Source organism: Scylla paramamosain, chromosome 2, assembly GCF_035594125.1.
Source record: "Scylla paramamosain isolate STU-SP2022 chromosome 2, ASM3559412v1, whole genome shotgun sequence".
NCBI classification, from domain to species: domain Eukaryota; kingdom Metazoa; phylum Arthropoda; class Malacostraca; order Decapoda; family Portunidae; genus Scylla; species Scylla paramamosain.
Window position 1 is genome coordinate 5,687,501 of NC_087152.1, and position 20,000 is coordinate 5,707,500.

The 20,000-nt window shown below is 38.3% G+C and overlaps 1 protein-coding gene across 6 annotated transcripts in view; it reads left to right on the top strand.

The window, feature by feature from the left end:
• LOC135109056 (axin-1-like) overlaps window positions 1–14,196 on the top strand; it is a 61,466-nt gene extending 47,270 nt beyond the window's left edge. For all 6 annotated transcript variants that reach the window (XM_064020078.1, XM_064020068.1, XM_064020111.1 and 3 more), the window contains 4 exons: window positions 5,934–6,182; window positions 6,322–6,530; window positions 7,304–7,535; window positions 11,015–14,196. In XM_064020078.1, coding sequence (XP_063876148.1) covers window positions 5,934–6,182; window positions 6,322–6,530; window positions 7,304–7,535; window positions 11,015–11,135 — 811 coding nt within the window. In that variant the 3' untranslated portion in view covers window positions 11,136–14,196. The remainder of the gene's footprint in view (window positions 1–5,933; window positions 6,183–6,321; window positions 6,531–7,303; window positions 7,536–11,014) is intronic.
• Window positions 14,197–20,000: the final 5,804 nt, after the last annotated feature.

The window sequence follows — 20,000 nt, forward strand, 5'->3', positions numbered from 1 at the left end:
GTATATACACACACTAAATGGAAATCTTTAGATACTGCATTTTAGTCAGATCTCTCTCTCCCCATGACAGTGGTAATCACCTCAAAAATACCTGTTCTGTCATCAGTAATATGCCACTTTGTGAAGTCATTTTACTGCAACACAACTTTTGCACAATACTTTAGTGTGATACTTTGCAAATTATTTGTATTCATATTGAGGTTAACAGTACTATTTCAATTTATTCATATTCATATTTATAAGAATTTTAATTCATATTTGTATGTACAAACTCTTATGTTAATTTCTTTGTGTGTGTGTGTGTGTGTGTGTGTGTGTGTACTGAAAGTATGATAAGTTAATGTCATACATTTCATGATTTGGATATTTTGTTTTATCACCTACAGTGTACTTAGGGATTTTTCAAGGTTGTTTACATTCTTTTCTTGTTTTCTTCTATAAAACAGTCATTTCCTTATACAATGGAATGTAATTACTGCATACCTCACTTTTCAAACAAATCGGTTTTTGAAAAAAAATTGAACTCATAATTGCTTTGGTTGCCGTACTGTAATTTGGTTTTCAAACAAGCTACACGGCAGCCTGCACACATGATCGCAGTGTGCAGGTTAATCACGCTGCAACCCTTATTCAATGCACATCCACACCATACTCCACATCACTCCCCAGCTGAGCATTCTTTGCTCTCTATGAGGCTGGAGAGAAAGTGGTGGGAACTGTGTTTGTTAGGTTGACTGAAGTAGAAGCCTCCCACCTGATCTTCATCACTTTACTCACCCCAAACTTATTCTTGTGTTATTGGATTTTTGCGATCGTATAATGAAAATGGTCCCTAATTTACTCATCTCATATCATTGTTTTTTCTGTACAATTTTATGCACAGAGTACTGTTGTAAGGTGTGAAAAGCAATCATCTGGTGTCCAGGAATGGATTAATCCATTTTACATTGACTCTTATGGGGAAAATAGTTTCAGTTTCTGAACATTTTGGATTTTGAACGGTATTCAGAAACAAATTAAGTTTGAGAATCAAGGCTCCACTGTATAGTGAACTGTTGCTGAAGAAACTGTTGTGATCCTTCTAATACAAATGATAATAAATGAAAAAGCATGGCCTGAGTAGTCAACAAAAGGCAGCCTGTGTGGAAGGGAAGGAAGGAAGGAGGAAAAAGAAGAATTAGTTTTATATTTGTTTTATATCTAAATTTACAAGAATTTACAAAAGAATGTAATACATGTTGGATGGTTACAAATATCCTTTTATTTACAAAGGCTTTACAGTGTGAGGATTGTGAATGCAAAATCTACCACTTCAAACCTTTGTGAGATAAACGTAGGTATGTGGTGAGGTGATGCGAATGATGATCATCATAAATTAACAGTGCAGATAAAATTAAAATCAGATGTATAAACAAAGAAATTAGCTATGTTTGCCTAATTTTCTGGGTGCAGACATTATATATTGCCTAATTTTCTGGGTGCAGACATTATATATAATTACAAACTAAAAATATACCAATCTGTCTTGACTGTCATACTGCAGCTGACATTAACAAATTCAATGTGATGTGAATAGTGATCACCTTAAGAATGAATGCAATATATAGACTAAAAGACATTCAAAATGGTTCACAAAAAAATGTGTATGCTGCTCAGGCATAGTCTAGTGTTGAGGGTTTATTAAGCTAGAGTATAACATAATTCAGTATATATTTTGTACTGCAGAATGTTGATTTTAATCTTTCATTTTTTTTTACATGGTCATACACTTGTGTATAAAGCTCCATGTTCTCAGACAAAATACAGTGAGCTGTAGCATCAGAGGAAGAGGGTAATTGACAAGGATCATCTCCAACAAAGCTTGAAAAAAATGCTTTATGATAGGCCTCTGGGAAGGTTGCTGTCATTATTTTTGTTCCTTAGGGTTATCTGACCATACACTTTAGGTATTAGATATTCAACCGTACGAGGTATGTTGAGCTTCCTCACAGAATAATCAACGTCTGCTTTAGAAGCATAAATTTTTGGAAACCTAAAAGGAGCCAGGGGCTATGTGTGATGGCAGCCTACAGAAAGTCTTGCATCTGTGGCATGCCATCACCATGGAATCGTATGTCTCTTTTTCAGAGTGACCTCATGGCTCCTGGACAGTGATAAGTTCTGTGGAAGCCTGAGCTCGGGCAGTGTTTGTGCTGAGGCTGAATGGGGATCCACGACTGCCTTCCTCCCGCTCTACGCATACTTCTGCGGGTGCCACCTCGCCTGGCACTATTAGGTGATTGCTTTCATTGCACACTACCCTGACTTGTCATTCCCGAATCCCAGTGGCTTTATTTTGTTCTAATGTTTGCATGCCCTTGTCCGATGATATTGGATCCTGCTCCTCCCATATTGCCCAGATATATATCCCTGCCTATATTGTGTATTCCCTGTGAACCTTTAGCTGGATTTTAGTCTGTGATGCTTAAGGTGATTTTGGATTTCACATTTCATACTCGTTATTTTGGTTCTGTTTCATGTGTGATATAATTCAAAGATATACACATGGTGGAGCCATCTCCAATTGCAAAATAATCACAATCTCTCACATATTAACTCTGTATTTGTATTTTTACAGTTATGTTAAAGCATGTGTGAAGGTTCTGAATTATGGATACCTACCTAATTTCAAAATGTCTCTATGATCCAGGAGTCATGGAGCACAATAAAACTAACATGTTAGAAGTGTTACTGTGGAATTGGGGGGATGGTTGACTTACCTGAAAGTGTTCTAGTTTTAAATTGTATGTTTGGTGTAGTGGTTGTGGGATGTCTAGGATGGTCAACGGTGCTCAGAAAGTGCCATGGGAACAATATAGTAACAAAATGTGCTGTATATTAAGAAATACTGGGGTGAACAGAGAGCACCAGCCCACCAAGTTTGGGCCCAAGTCTACCCAAGACTCGAATGCTACTTAGAGTGCGGGAACAGTGGAACAAGGTGCATGAGAGACACTATAGAGACATCCTGCCAAAACATAAGGGGGATGAGAAGTGTCTTAATGTGAACAAATAAATAAATGATAAATAATAACACTATTAGAAAAGTTATTGGTATGGACATATTTAAGCATGGACTAGTAAAGTTCATAAGCTGGAATATTTTTGAGTTTTGAGAAAAAAGACTGATACCGAGTCAGAATGTTTACACGTGTGTGTGTGTGTGTGTGTGTGTGTGTGTGTGTGTGTGTGTGTGTGTGTGTGTGTGTGTTCTGCCCAGAAATTATATAGCTGATTTGAATATCTTGAGAACTGGTTGTGCAAGCTATTTAGATTTGGCTACCTATTACAGATGTTCTTGCTGTGCATGTTTGAGCAGACACGTTTGTGGCTCTCCTCATGTGCTTGTGGTATGTCAGTGAGTGAACTTGGTTTTGATACTCACAAAATCAGGATCTTTAAAATTATGGTGCATACAGGGTGTAACACAAATTTCTGTAGATATTGCTAGAGGTGAAAGTGCAAGATATTTTTGGTAGAAAATGTTCTATGCAGACATGGATTTAAAGGACTTGTTTGGCTGTGATATGAAATATGTGTGGGTGGATGACAGATATAATGGCCAGGCAGGCATCCATGGTGGAGAGGTATTATATTTGCATATTCTATATTTCCGTAAGTGTATGGATTGCCGGCAATGTATTCTCTCAAAAGAGAAAGAAGAAAGTCTTGTGCAGCGAGGCTTTGGGAGGGGGAGGCATGCAGTTGCAAGTAGCAAGATCAGAAGACCAGTTGCCATGAAAATAGCAGTAGAAGACAGCAAAAGATGCAACATTGCAGCAATGAGAAAGAAGCTGAAGACAGTCAGATAGAGGAGTAGAGTTAAGATGAAAAGCTTTTGATTTCACCCTGTCTAAAAGATTGGTATGAGTGGACCCCCCACCACCCCAAACATGTGAAGCATACTCCATACATGGACGGATAAGGACTGTGTACAGAGTTAGCAGCTAAGGGGATAAAAAAATAAATAAAAAATAAATAAAAAAAACTGGCAGAGATGACTCAGAACGCTTAACTTCATAGAAGCTGTTTTAGCTAGAGATAAGATGTGAAATTTCCAGTTTAGATTATGAGTAAAGGACTGACCGAGGATGTTCAGTGTAGAAGAGAGGGACAGTTGAGTGTCATAGATGAAGAGGGGATAGTTATCTGGAAGGTTGTGTCGAGTTGATAGATGGAGGAATTGAGTTTTTGAGGCATTGAACAATACCAAGTTTGCTCTGCCCCAATCAAGTATCAAGTCACTTAGGGTTGATACCAGAAGAGTAGTCTGACCTGGTGACATTTATGGTCCCCTCTCCAGATGGAAATTCCGAGGCTGATGTAGGAGTTGCCATGTTAATTTTGAATTTTGAGTGATGGGTGTGTGTGTAATTAGGTGCATGTAGTTTTGTGAGAAAGAAGAGAGTTGTCTTAAGAGAGCAGGCTGTGACTGCCCCCTTGTGTTGTGAAACACAAAGGAAAATGTTCATTGAGATCACAGCTGGGTTAATGATAAGTTCACAGCACCCCCTGATCCAGTGCTTCAGAGCTCACTGGGACTAATTACCATTTTGGCAGGTGTCTACTGCTTCCCCCTCTAAAATCTAAACATATTCACTGTTGCTGTCACTGACAGAAGCTGCAAGTGTGATTGTCTGGCAATCATTGATTTGATGCCATCCTCACTCCTCCCTCCCTCCATACCCAGACTGGCATGGTGCCACATAGCGTATCATTTTATTTGCCATTAATTGGAGCCATACTATTCTTGTGTAATGTTAACTGGTAAATCACCAGTCCATTAACACCACTTATCTTGTTATGGGATACTGCAAAGCTGCAAAAATTGTAGAAATCATGATTGAATAATTCACAATTTCACCAAGGGACATCCTGTGTCCACATGTCCCAACATGGATATCCACATGACTGTTAGACTGTCTTGCCCATCAACACTTGAATTTCATGACACAGGTAAACAATGCCTCAAAATGCGTAAGTGCATAGAACATTTTCAACTTGGAATAATGTGTGTTTTCACCTTAAGCAATATGTGTAAAATCTCCTCTTACATCCTGTATCCAGCCAACCACTTGCCATTAAGAAGTAAACTGTACAGCATGAAAACAACTTTAGCTTTCTGAAAACATGATTTATAGTAGTCTTTATAGTAGGCAATACAGAGCAAAATGAATAATAAAATACATTATGCGTTCTCGTACATGTAATTCACCAGTTGGTGGGGGGAAGGGCTGAAAGAACATTGAGACAAGCAATGGGGTTGAGCAGGAGAGGGGCTGACAAGGAAGATGAGAGGGGATGGTGGACTGGGGAGTGAGGGAGGGCTGGAGGGGAAAATGTGTTACCTAAGCAGCATTCTGTTACAAAGGAAACTGGCTCAATATGACATATCATGTCATTTCATATGCCACTAGAAGCTCATTTATTGATATGGGTATATTGACACTACATTCAGCATAATACTCACAACAGTCAGTCAAAAGCTGCTCCCTCCATGTCTATCAGTGTTTAGTCTTATAATCATCAATGTGTTAGGTCTTGAGAAATTTACTTCAAAAATTTCTCACAAAAAATGTCAAGATAAGAAATTAGACCATATGCATGTCCACTGCTCTTAAAACTTGTCACGTTATTGAGTGAAGTATGTGAAATAGATTGACCATTGCATGCAGATCTGTTATATCCATTATATTGTACCTGTTGTAAGATTATCAATTTGTTTCTCATGTGTCAGTGTTGAAAATTTTTATGTAAATTAATATACAACTTTCCTTTTATTTAGTGGAAATGGTGTGATTAGTGGTTACTAATACTGTTCACTAACCTAAGTAGTCAATGGAATATGATTACTTTGTATAAGTAATGGTAATGTTTGGTTCACTTCATTACAGGCGGAGCAGCAGCAGTGGTGGTCGGCGAAGTGGGAGTGGGATGAGTGTGGGTGGGACAGCAACCAGTGGTAGCAACACAAGTGTGAGTGGCAGTGTGGTGGGTGGTGGACGCACAGGGTCCCAAGAGAGAGGAGCATGGGCAGGAGTGGACTCAGGGTTGCACCTGACACATGGTCATGGTCTTCATCTGCCTCAGGGTCCTCTCCAACCTCACTTGCCACATCAGGACGACTCTAAGAGACGGAGCAGGTAGGGGGTATTATCATGAATTATTATTGAATAATTGTAGCGTTAGAACACTAATGTTATAGTAAGAGGTTTTTCTTACCAGAGTTTAGTTATAATTTAAGGTCTTGTTTGTTATGACTAATAAATAACTATCTTACAGGGGTGGAGGTAGTCATGGGTCAGGCAGATCAGGAGGTCACAGTTCGAGTCACAGTTCAGGTCATAGTCGAGGTCACTCTGAAGCCGGGAGTGGACGGACTGTGGGCCATGGAGATGCAGTTTCTGCAACAGCAACTGCTGCCAACTCTGGCTCAAATGGGTCCACCTTGAGACGGGCCAGACCTCGGCACACTCAGCCCACATCTTCAGGTGAGTGCTGTTAATGATCCTGCTCCAGTGTGGTAAATCACCACAACACTGATCTATAGAATGTGGTGGGTGTGGTGTGATTTGATGGTACACCCTGAACATTTCCATTGTTCCATATACAGAAGTAGTACTTTTGCATACAATATGTATGACGATGTACAAGAAGATTGGAAGGAGGTAATAATAATGTTAGATTTTATCTGAACTTTAATATACAGACATTTGCCAATATTTTATGTATTATATTAAGGCCCCTTCCACACAATAGAAAAGTGCCTGGCAAACTCTGCCTGTTAACTGGGCAAAGGCCTTGTGTAGTCATACACCTGGGTTGTCCACCCATACCCGACAGTAAACAGTCAAATTATCAGGTAGCCTGGTAATTTTGTGTGACCACTGGCACTCAGATGTTTTGCTCTTCAGTTTTGCCTAAACACTGGAAATTAAGTGAGTGCATTGCTCAGTTGTGTAGACAAAAGGACATTTTATAATAAATGGAAGTCATGAAATATGAAATAAGCTTGTATTCATCTATCAAGTAAAACAAAAGCCACTTGAAAAAATTTCAAGTACTTCACTGTTTTCTTAACCAATTTTGTCTTATTTGTGATCAAGGCTCACATGAGACTAGTGTATGGTGATTGATGCACATGGCAAAAAGTGATAATGATATTTTTAAATACTAGATGCTTGCAGGGGCTGATCAGGCTTTCATTAGAACATAACTTCATGTCATTGAAGTAAAGAATGCTAACCCATCCATCTTCTTACAGGTGGAATGTGTGAGAGTGGTGGTGGCAGTGGAGTAGGGGGTGGCAACAGCCAGCTGGGTACTGGAACTGGTGTCAGCAGTGCTGGCAGCTCCACCACCACAAGTGTTCCTGAAGTCACCACTATTGTTTATAATTTTCATGATGATGCCGTGCCATTTGTCACGCGGGTCCCTACCTTCCCAGTCACCTTGAAACGCTTCAAGCAACACTTACCTAAAAAAGGCAATTACAGGTAAGTTTTTTGTTACTGTTTTGCCAATGCTTTATTATCTGTGGAAGTAGGTACAGCTGACTTGAGTTTTACAGTTGTAAATATTAATAGAATTTATATTTGCGCCTTTTTATATATCCTTCTTGGTCCACAGAATGTAGCAATGACCTGATTCATTATGCCCTTCTTTTCTGTATTTTCATCAGTTTCTTCTCACCAATTTGCAAGTACACACAATATGTTAAAGATGTTTGTCTTGAAAGTTTGCACACCAAATATGCCATTCAAGATTTGCTATCCTTACATACTGTTAACTCACTATTACCTTAAAGCCATAGATTTGATTATCATATTGCTTTTCCCTATCATGAAGTCTATCACACACACACACACACACACACACACACACACACACACACACACACACACACACACACACACACACATCTATACATGATTTTAAGGAAAAACTGGATAAGAGTAGATATTGAGGCAGGACAGCACAAGCTTAGACTCCTCCTCCTGTAAACCACAACTAGGTAAATACAACTAGGTAAATACACACTTCATTTTATTGCATCTTTCTCTCCATACTCTCTGGCCTTATCTGATAACATTGTATAAGAACTCATGACAGCAAGTGACAGTTCAGTTAGTCTTCATGTTACTCTTCTCACTCCTCTTACACACTCCAGAATTCAATCCTCCCATTTTACAGGTCATCCTTCTTTATTTGTTATTTTTTATTATTGTAGATCTTGATCTTCAGAAGATTTGCATCAATACATACAACAACTCCTGGCTTCTGCATTTACGTGATGATCAGTTTCACTTTCTGCCATTCTTTTCCAGTTGCCAAACCATTCCTGGATTGTACATGACCATTCTATATTTCATTCCTGCACCTTTACTTGACATACTTAATTTTTAATACATATTTTCAGTATCCTGATGATGCCAGCATCACCCATCATTCATTCATCTCTAACTCATGTCTTTGTAATCACGAAATTGGTAAATTTCTTATCATTCTTACATTCCAGTTATTCCTCATATTCATTACCTTTTCTGTTATCCTTAACTGTATACAGTAGGGTACACAACAACGCATGGTCATTATAATGTACAAGTGCAATAACACACCAAGATTTTGCTTAATATTAAATTGGAATAACTAACCAAAACTGGCATAACAAATTCGCCACTCATGTGAGTGCTGGAATTTTAATAAAAATTTAATCAAAGTAATGAACCAAAACTAGCAAGATGAACAAAACCTTAATTAGAATAACAAAGTAAACCTCGCAAGACTAACTTGCCAGCTGTGCAAGCTGTTGATCCTCTCTCTCTCTCTCTCTCTCTCTCTCTCTCTCTCTCTCTCTCTCTCTCTCTCTCTCTCTCTCTCTCTCTCTCTCTCTCTCTCTCTCTCTCTCTCTCTCTCTCTCTCTCTCTCTCTCTCTCTCTCTCTCATTTAATGCATTTAATGTCATTTTCACTTCATTGTATCTCACTCATAGATGCAATTCCATTTTCATTATAAATTCTTTCATTCTGTTTACCAATCCTTAGGATTGTTCTTACTTTCACAGAAAGTATGGAAAATTATTTAATTTACATATTTGATAATGTGGAAATGTGTGACAAGAATATGGTTGGAAAGGTGTGTGATATGTAATACCAATTCTGGCCTGGTATTTCTAGGTGTGTGTGTGTGTGTGTGTGTGTGTAATAATAATAATAATAATAATAATAATAATAAACGGTTTATTATTTAGGCAGTTGACAAACTGAAAATGTACATAGGGGATGGGGAAAAACTTAACATTAATCCTAAAGGTAAGTCTAATCTAGGAGAGAAATACTATTGATTGATGGCTCGCACCATGGTGGGAATCGCACTGAGTCTGTACCGGTCCGTGCGCGGCGCCTTCAGGGGCGTTATTTTGTTGTGGTGTCTGGTGGCACGGACCGGGCATGCGCATGCGCGCACATACCCCAGTGGATATAAAAACATTTCATGCCGATCAACTTAAATCAACTTAAAGTATAACTATCAGGTATACTTAAGATAATATTATCATACTAATGAAAATTGAGAGAGAGAGAGAGAGAGAGAGAGAGAGAGAGAGAGAGAGAGAGAGAGAGAGAGCTCCAACTTAGGCAGGATTTACTGTAGGTGTAGGCATGATGCTGACTGTTGGTAAATGTGACACATGCTTGTCAAAGCTGTGTGAAATTCTAGGGGATAGTACACGAAACTTTAGGACTACAATAGATGCAAAACTCAGGATGTTACTGCATATATTTGTTGTGTTATCTCAAATTTAGTGTGCAAATGTGCTCATTTTTATGTAATTTTTCAAAATTTGTGTTTTTTTATATTATTTTCTGGTTTCCTGGAACCAATCAACTTTTTTCCCTTAGGTTCTTCGTTAACATAACACACATTCACCATAATGAACGAGGTTCTTCGTTAACATAACACACATTCACCATAATGAACGCTTCATTGGAATGAATTAAGTTCCTTGTCGTGTACCCTACTATATTTCTTGTTTGCTTTGATAAGTTACTTATCAGTGTTTTCAAGTGTATCTCTTATCTTATTACTCTCTCTGCCATGCATTCTCTTTTTTCTCATTTTCATCACTATTGTTACCCAGTAGAACCCCTCTATATTCTAACATTCACAATTCAGTAACTCTCTCTCTCTCTCTCTCTCTCTCTCTCTCTCTCTCTCTCTCTCTCTCTCTCTCTCTCTCTCTCTCTCTCTCTCTCTCTCTCTCTCTCTCTCTCTCTCTCTCTCTCTCTCTCTCTCTCTCTCAATTTTCATTAGTATGATAATATTATCTTAAGTATACCTGATAGTTATACTTTATTCATTATCTGCACGAAATGTTTTCATATCCACTGGGGTATGTGCATACACACACACACCTAGAAATACCAGGCCAGAATTGGTATTATAATATATCACACACAGCTATCTCTTGTCTTTCCAACCATATTCTTGTCACACATTTCCACATTATCAAATATGAAAATTATATAATTTCCCATACTTCTTCCTTCATAGCTTCAGTGGAAAGTTGAGTGTCAGTGGGTAGTCTAAGAGTGATCAGAAAAACCTAAAAAGTAGAGGAGAAAGTAGTCCTTGTTAGCACAGAACACATCTATGTTTAAACTTTATTGGATACAATTAAAATTGAAGGTCCTAATATGAGTGGGAGTAGCTACCTTAAAAGGTGGAGGGACAAGGTAAGGATATGTACATGTATGAAAGAGGTGCAAGTTAGAGACAGAGTGCTTGAACAGATAAGGAGGGTATTTTAATGTAGAGAAGTGAAGTATTGTTTACAGCCCTTTGGGGAGTTGCTTCTGAAGGAACCAAAACATTATGTAGATACTCTCCCAATTCAAGAACAAGTTAGAATAACAACCTTTCTTTTTGCATCTCTGCTATTGAATTATAAATTTTATATATTATTTTCAACTTTCAGATTCTTTTTCAAGAAGCATTGTGAGGAGTTTGGGCTGATCAATGAAGAGATCACAGAGGATTCTGTCAACCTTCCTCTCTTTGAGGGCAAAATATTTGCACAAATTAGGAAGGCAGATTGAAAGTAAGGCATTGGAGTGTGATTAACAAACTAAGATACTTGTGTATCATTGTGTTATGGTGGCTATTATTTTCACCAACACCAGAATCCTTATTCCTTATTACGAGAAAGTGTGACGGACACATATGGCATTGAGGAGCCCCGGTGGAGACAGCCAGAGGGCTGTAGATGGAAGGGGACCACCGGGGAAGCTGAGACTTAGCATTGTTATGCTGGTCCAGCATTGATGGAGCCTTGCAGCAGATAGGCTTAATATCTTACCTCAGTTTAGAGATATAATGTGTGAAGATGTGGCCATGAACAGCATGTGTGGGGTGCAACAGGACCTCCAAGTGGCAGCAGTTCCCATTGTGGTCAAGCAACAGTAGTTGCTTCCACCCTACACCATCTGACTCACCCATAATATACCATACCAACATTGTTGCACATTTCCTTGGAAACTTTACCTCAGTAAAATTTACCAAGAAAGTGCTTTGTACAGAGGTCAAGAAGGCAGAGTCAAACTAGTCAAGAATTTGGTGTTAGGAAGTGTTAGTAGGATAGTCACTAGAATGTGACTTCTTTCCTATTTTAAAAAACGGCACTTGAGGACTGCTGCCACCAGGACCTGCAACATGCTCTGCACTCAGTCCGTATTGGCAACTCTTTACCTTTGGTGCTACTTGTGTAGAGGTTCTGAGGGGTGTACAAGGCCTCCTTCACAGTCCATACCACACCCAATGCAGACATTCTCTTACTGCTAATAGTACAAGTTGGAGGCAACCCTAGTGCTGGGCCTGGACTGGATCACAATATTGAAGCTTAGGAGATTTTACTCTTCTAGATTTTTCAGGACAAGATCAAGGTTTATTTAATTGATGTATAGGGAATGAGATCTGGACCAAGTCAAGATTTATCAGTTAGACTGGTTTATAGGGAATATTATATTTAAGAAGAGCAAGAGGAATTATGCTCACACCCCTTAGTCATGGCCAGTAGAGGGTTTTCATTACATTAAAAAATTTTCAGAATCCATTAACAGATGATTACTGCATCAAGAAGGGATACTATCAGCAGTTGTGTTCATATTCACAAAATTCATGCCCATGGGATGGCAGAACCTTGTCTAGGCTCCTTTAACAAAAATGTTGTGGAGTAAGCTTGCCAGAAATGCAGTTATTATGTGGCTTTATAACACTAAATGTTGAGAGCAACTAGAATAGTGATGCAATAACTTAAAATACACTACATTTAAAATTAAAGGAACAATATCAACAAAAGGCACTTTCTCGTTTAGAAAACACGGAGTTAAAACAATAATCATTTTGGTGTGGGGAATGCAAGATATGAATGAGGAGCATGGGGAGATGAAAACTTAAACTAAATAAATATATTGTAATGATGGCAGTATCAAGTTGCAGTATCCTATACTTTAGCTCTTTAGTGGACCAAATTATCCTGAAATTAATATACATCCATCAAGTTAACTTTGTATTAAAAAATAGGAATTCTTTCCTTTTGATTTTTGTTCCTTTACTATTAACTGTAATGCATTTTTGTATATGCATTGTGATTTTCATAGTTTATTACAAAAAGCTTTAGAGTATCTTGCACTTCCAAATTATGAAAACTAAAGGTTTTTGTTTACTGTCTTAATGGCAAAGATTAGACCACTTGCAGTGCTGCAAGTGTGGGGTTCTGTCAGCCCTTAACATTTTTAAAGAGGAAATTGGCAGAACACTAATTGACTAAAATGATTGTCTAAGATACATTATTTCAGTATGAGATAAAAAGTAATGGAAATAATTTTTTCCTTAAGCCTTAGCTAAAGGTTTATTAGCAGATATAAAGCTGCACCAGGTCTAAATTTTTTGTTCCCAGAGCCCAGCACTAATTAACAGCTGTAAATGCCTGCAGTTTTGAAATGCAGCATTTCAGAGGAGCCCAGAGTTTGATCAACTGAAATGTATAGTCATTTGGCCCAAAAGTACATCCCCCACAGCCTCTACCCACCATCCACTAGTAATGGAACTATACTAATGAAATAAACCAACTTATGTGCTATTTAAACCTCACTCATGGGGTTATATTGGATTTTTAAAAATTAGTTTTACTAAAAATTTGAAGTATGTACAAAGTGTGGGGTGTGGCGGGCAGTGGAGGAGCCACACACCGCCGTGTTACCACCAGGCCTCAGCCTCAGCCGTGCCTCCCTTCACCTGTAATTGTTATTTTTATTATCCTTATTTGATCCATTTTGTTGATGTCTCAGGTATGCCTTCTATTTTTATGTAGACTATTTACAAACAGTATAATAATGTTGATAATTTTGTGTAACTAGGTGTTTTTTTTTTTTTTTTTTTTTTTTTTTTTTTTTTTTTTTTTTTTTTTTTTTTTTTTTGGTCATGTCTGCCAAGGTTGAAGTGCCTGTTGAAGTGAGCCATTGTTGACTTCACAAACAGTAATTTTCCTTTCACTATATGAGAGGATCATGAAATGTAATATTCAGTATGCCTTGGGTATGGCTTAGTTTTGATTTTGTTGCATAACTTTGTTTTGCCTATTGTAGTGTTCATTATTTTAGTAACATTTGTTTGTGCAGCATATTTGTGTTTGAGGAGACTGACTCAGCCCTGGTTATCGGGGTTGACTCAGCCCAGCTGCTGGTGATCCTGCATCCGAGCTTTACCTAGTATCTCTCAGGACTCACTAGGGCTAAGCTAATGCCTAAAAGAATTTTCTAAAGCTTGATTTTGCAGTAGAAACAATTTTTTGTGCACTGTATTTCTTTACACAAAAATATAATAGTGGGAGTAGTGAAAATAATCTTTGACAGACAGGTAGCCAACCAGGCAGACAAGACTCAGTAATTTACTTTACTTTTGGAGCTGCCATATTGTTTAAGAGGGGTATTAGTGCCCTGTTATCTCCTCTGATTGTGAAGGATTACTCTTGACACAAGAGCTTTCACATGTGGGATCTTTGTTGTGTGAGCCGCCCAGCCATTTGGCTAATGGCATTATCTTGCACTTCAGATAGGCCTACTATGTACATATGATTTTTTAATTAAACTCATTTTATAATTGGTGTTTTCTTTTCTGTGACACTAAGTGTTTAAACCCATTAATGTAGTACAGGCCTAGGAGTTCTACACTGTGCTGGTATATATGAAGTGTGATTAGAAATTTGTCCATATAGCAAAGAAACTAAACAATTATCATACCTACACGGCAATGGCAAACAGTTGTGACTTAGAATGCCACAACATCCCAATGAATACAGAGCTATGAAATCCTGTTCATGTGTTCAGTTGCAATTTAATTATGAGCATAAAAAAGAAAGCACCCCTTAAACTTGTCAGGAAATAAAGATATTAAAAGAAGCCTATTGCAATAAAGCAATGTGCTCACTGATATTGAGTGGCACTCAAATTACAAGACAGATTACTGAAGGTGATGAAGTCAATGGGACCTTTTAAAAAGCACATCTAATAACATAGAAGGAATTGAATTGTGCATCAGAAATGAGTCAGTAACATTCCTGAAATAATCAACAGGTTGTTTGCATCAGTACAGGCAATCATGTCCAGTATGAACATGCACAATGCACAAGTTGTTTGAAAGTCAGGCAATCACATCCAGTATGGACATGCACAGAGTTGCTTGAAAGTCTATGTCCAAACTGTTGACCCTTGAGAAGAATCAGTGCCATTGTTAAGCCTACAGATTTGTGTTACGTTATAAGTGTTTACCTTGAATTGGGCAAGCACATGAGTATAGCTAAATACTGGTCAGCACAGGCCTGGAACTAAATAGAATACTTAGCTAGAAATCTAAATGGAGTGTCTGCCAGGTTGGTAGAGTGGTGAGAAGGAAGTTGAATGCTGGCTGAAGTCATACTCGAACAGAGAATGGGTATGTGGTCTGGCCATTGTTTTGAAGGTACAGTGGAACCTTGGTTACTGAACACCTCCCTTTTTTAACAAATCGGTTTTTTAACAAAATTCTGAACTCATTATTATTGCTTTGGTTGAGGTACCATAATTCAGTTCTAGAACAAAGTTACTTGATTTCAAATATTAAAAAGACATAGCAAAAGCTACTGTTTATTACTAATTTATAGTTTCTATAAATATTTACTTTGTCTCTACAATAATTCAATCATTGAAATAAGGTAAATGTGATCCCGTGGAAAAGCCTCGATGTTAATAGGCAGTTTTCAGTGCTCAGGAGTTATCCCGAGACACCTGTGGCTATCTTGATGATCCCCCAATGCCATCACTACAGCACAACTGCATTTTTCCAGTAGCTTTTCCCAGCAGCAAGATGTCTAAGTGTTATGATCACCTACATTTTGGCAATGAGTGGGTTGCTCCTCTGTCTCCCTCTGTAAGGCTTCCCTCACTAGATGGGTGATAAAGAGAATAACTGCATGGTCAAAACATTATCTTCTGATTTGTTCTGTGTCACTAAGTTAACTCAATACATCCTTTCTGGATAAATAATCTCTGAGCTAGAGATGTGAAGCAGCCATACTGGCTGTGGGAGTGTCTGTCATAAGCTGCTCAGACTGGTATCTGGGAACAGATTAATCACTTTACATTGATTCCTATGGGGATAATAGTTTCAGTTTTTTAACATTTCAAATTTTGAATGGCATTCAGGAACGAATTAAGTTCTAGAACCAAGGCTCCCCTGTAACTGCTTCCCGCTTGTTGAGCAGATTGATATTGCTTTGCTCTGGACTGTTGAATCCACTTGATCTGGATCCTCATTGTTTCCTCCACTCATCACAGTGGATTGTTATATTTCAATTCAAATAATTCCCATCATCACTAATTTTCCTGTTGAAATGATAGTTCCAACACCATGAATTCATCCCCTCAGAGTCTGACTGTCCATACTAAGTTCTACTGTATTATTCTGAGTTACAATTAAACAACTTTTATACAATGGCACCTGTATTGTCCAAAATGACAATAGATTCCATCATAATTTTTTTCTAAAACCAAAATCCCAATATGATCACTGCTCTAAATTCATCTTATTTGCTGGATTTCTTTTTGTGAAAATTAATTCTTTTTCCCCAAGGAGTTTGAGAGGAAAGATTGCCATTTCAACATCATGTATACTGTACGAGACACAATGCAAATAAAAAATGGTAATTGATAAGTTTAAAGAGTATAACTTCCAAGGAGCATTCCTAATTGTGGAATAATCACTGAGAGTAGTGTATCATGGCACACAATGACCACTTCAAAATGTATGATGACCAAATCTAAATTGGTTACAGCGTCTGCCATTTATATGTGTAGTTCAGGAACATTTATATTACCTTGTGTGGCCAGGAGTGCTGTTATGGACAGCATATTAAATTATGGATTATTATCATAGGAAACCAATTGCTACACTTCCAAACTATCACCTGAAAGCTGACAATGGTACTTATTGCTTCTTTTCCCATCATACAGTGGATTATAAATATAATTTTGATTAATACCTATTTCATCTGTCTACCTGATGCCCATTACTAAAAACTCATTTAAGATGACTAAAGGGATGTATGGGGCAGTATCAAACCACTCATAAGACAGCTGATTAACATATTTTGATTATGATTACAATAAGCCCAGGTAAGAAATTCATGCTATGGTTATATAAAGAATAATCAGTTCTCAAAGGATGGTTGAACAGTTTGCAATTTTCACACCAACTGTCACCTTACATTACCAGAAAAAAACCTCACCTCAGAAGTGCCCAAACAACCTATGAATTTATCAAGTGGGAACATCACTGGTACATAACATCCCTAGATAAGACTTCCCTACCATTAAGGCAGCTCTGAGTGCTTCCCTATAATCTGACTTAACCACAAGCAAGCAAAGCTTGGTACTAAAGAAACATATCTGCTAAGAATCAAATCAACATTGCATCTGCAAACCCACTACCACTTGCAGAACAAAAAACTGGACAAGGATGAGCAATTCCCTAACCCAGCATTATCTACAAGTTAAATGAAAAAAGGATATGACAGATAGGTACATGGTGTAGTAAAGGATAGCAAACCTTACTTTTGTTAGGCCAGCCCCTACCTCAGTCAAAAAAGAAAACTTAAGATAAAGGAACAGAAATGAATAGAAACCATGGAAATTAAAGATTTAAGCAACCACATCAAAAGTAATTATATTCACTGTCTCCATTAGAAAATTGTATAGACAAACCCTACAAGAACTTGGAATGAAGTAGTTCAGAAGGACCTCTCAGACCTGAATCAGCATTCTCCATAATGAGAGAGAGAGAGAGAGAGAGAGAGAGAGAGAGAGAGAGAGAATTTCCTTCAATATAAAAAAGGAGAGATGGAAAGTTCTGTCACATCCTCATGAATGGACAGACTATAGCTATCATCCCTCGACACTGAGACAGGTCCTCCAGATTGTGGTACTTGACTAGCAAGTGCTGCAGTCAGGAAAACCAAGCAGTCATCATGATAGGTGTATACTCAATGGAATGTGAAGTAAGTATATATTAAATGTGCTTCACATTTCTGGTACTCTTGCACTAGCACATCTGGCTGGAGATGCATAGCCTTGCCCCTGATCTCTTCCATTGCAGCTCCATCTCTTTATCCTGTTGCCAAGCAGGATGAATGTTACAATGTCTGATAAAAAGAAGTCCCTCAAGGGGAGAGGACAAGTAAGAGCAGAACAAGAAAAGGTAGTTTTAACCACCTCATTTACCCATTTGGTCCACTTGGCAGAACAGAACACCAGGAAAATTTGAATGTGTGGCCTATGACATAAAATTATCCATACACAGTAAATACTTTTATGGGTATTGAATACAATGAATAAATGTTTTCAATTGTATGGAGAGCTATTGCTGAATCACAGTAAACAATGTACTTTCTCATCTGTAGGGGATATAGTATATGAAGAGCTACCACAATGATGGACAGTAAAAATTTATGCTTATCAGGGAAGATTATTGAATATTTTGAAAGATGGCTCCAAAGCTATTGCCACCATCAGGATAGTAATGATCAACTTAGTCCACTGCTGGAAACTCCTATTATGCAAAAAATAATTTGGTGCAAGGAAAAAATAATAACTAAACAAATAAATAACAAATAAAATAAACAAATAAATAACAAACAAAATAAACAAATAAATAATCAATTAAAAATACAATAAAATAAATAAAATAAAAATTAATAATTAAATAGGTAAATGAACAAAGTAAAATAAATAAATAAAACTTCTGTTGCTGCCATGGATTGTAACAGAAAATACCAAGAAGAAGAAGCTAAAAGGATAAAGTGAATGGTGTTCGAATGGTGAGGCAGAACCAATGTTTGGACAAATCCCAGGTCACTCCCAGTGGCTAAGGAAGGATTGTGACAGCAGAACAGGTGAAGGTGTGGCCACCTGCTTCAAAGCTGACCTCCAGACTCAGGAATTGGAGGTAGCACTTCCTAACCTGACAAAGGTACAATTCTTCAGGGTTGTGCTGGATGACAGCAGTGGACTCCTCCTCTGCATCATGTACCAATCCCCCAGGCAAGGAAGAGTTCCACTCGACTTCCTGACAGAGGAACTTGATACCCTGCTTCTACACAACTGCTCCCAATTGATGATAGTGGGAGACTTAAACTTTCACCTAGAACAGGAAGCCTACACCACCTTACTGATGGTGCAAAGTTTGGTAAACCATTTAACCTTCCCCACCCACAAGTGGGGAAAGCTGCTGGATCCTGTGCTGTCAGGCCTCCCTGAGACCAATGTCTGCTGTCAGCAGCAGGGGCCAGTGGGCAGCTTGGACCACTATGCTGTACTGACACACGTGGAGCTAAGTGTAGTGAAGGAAGATGCTGTTCCACACACCGTCTGGCTCTGGGAGAAGGCTGACTGGCCATCCATGCAAAAGGGTATTGTACACAATGATTGGGATGCCCTTCTTGTGGGGGATGCTGAGGCCAAGGCATGTACCTTCACCACCAAACTCCTTGCCCTCCAATAGCTATACGACCCCAGCTTGGTGTACCTCACCAGGTCAGATGCCAAGCATGCCACATAGCTGAGATACAAGCATCATTTGTCATTCAGGAATGCAGCACAACATCAGAAGGCCTGCAAGTGGATGACAGCTACCTGCAGATGGGCGAGGAGTCAACAGAAAGAGGAACTGTAGCACAAACTGTGCGACCCAGGAGTTGGCAACAAGATATGGTGGAACCTGGTTAAGAAGCAACAAGGTGTGAGCCACCAAGACATCATTCTAACACTCACCAGGCCAGATGGGTCCACCATGACAAGCAGTAAGGAAAAGGTTTCACCCCTGTCCCACTAAGATGAAGGTGGACAACACAGACCAACCTGCACCTTGCCCACCACAAGAAACAGAATGCACTGTCACCACTGCATTGGGGGAGGTGGGGCAGGTTGAGCAGCTGCTCAGCATGGTGGACATGACCAAAGCCACTGGCCCAGACAGCGTCAGTCCACAGCTCCTCAAGCCTATGACAGTATTACGTACTTAGTATTGGAATTTAAAGTGGACTAATGATCAGATTATACATGTATTGTACTACAACTTATTGTATTGTAAACTACAATCCCAATAATAGTGTGTAACAGATTTAGTAAACAGACTGTTACCTAAAAGGCTAAATATTACTAGCCATTTATAAAGGGCAATAACAAGGAACTTTAAAAAGATATTTGTTACACATATATACATGTGTATATTTTTCTTACATACAAATATAAACATACATTAAAATATGTTTAAAGTCATAACTTTCTGCAAGTGGAATATCAATAAAGCATAAGGGAAACATTTATGAATTAAACAAACTGAAATACATTATAGATTCAAGGTTCTCTACACTC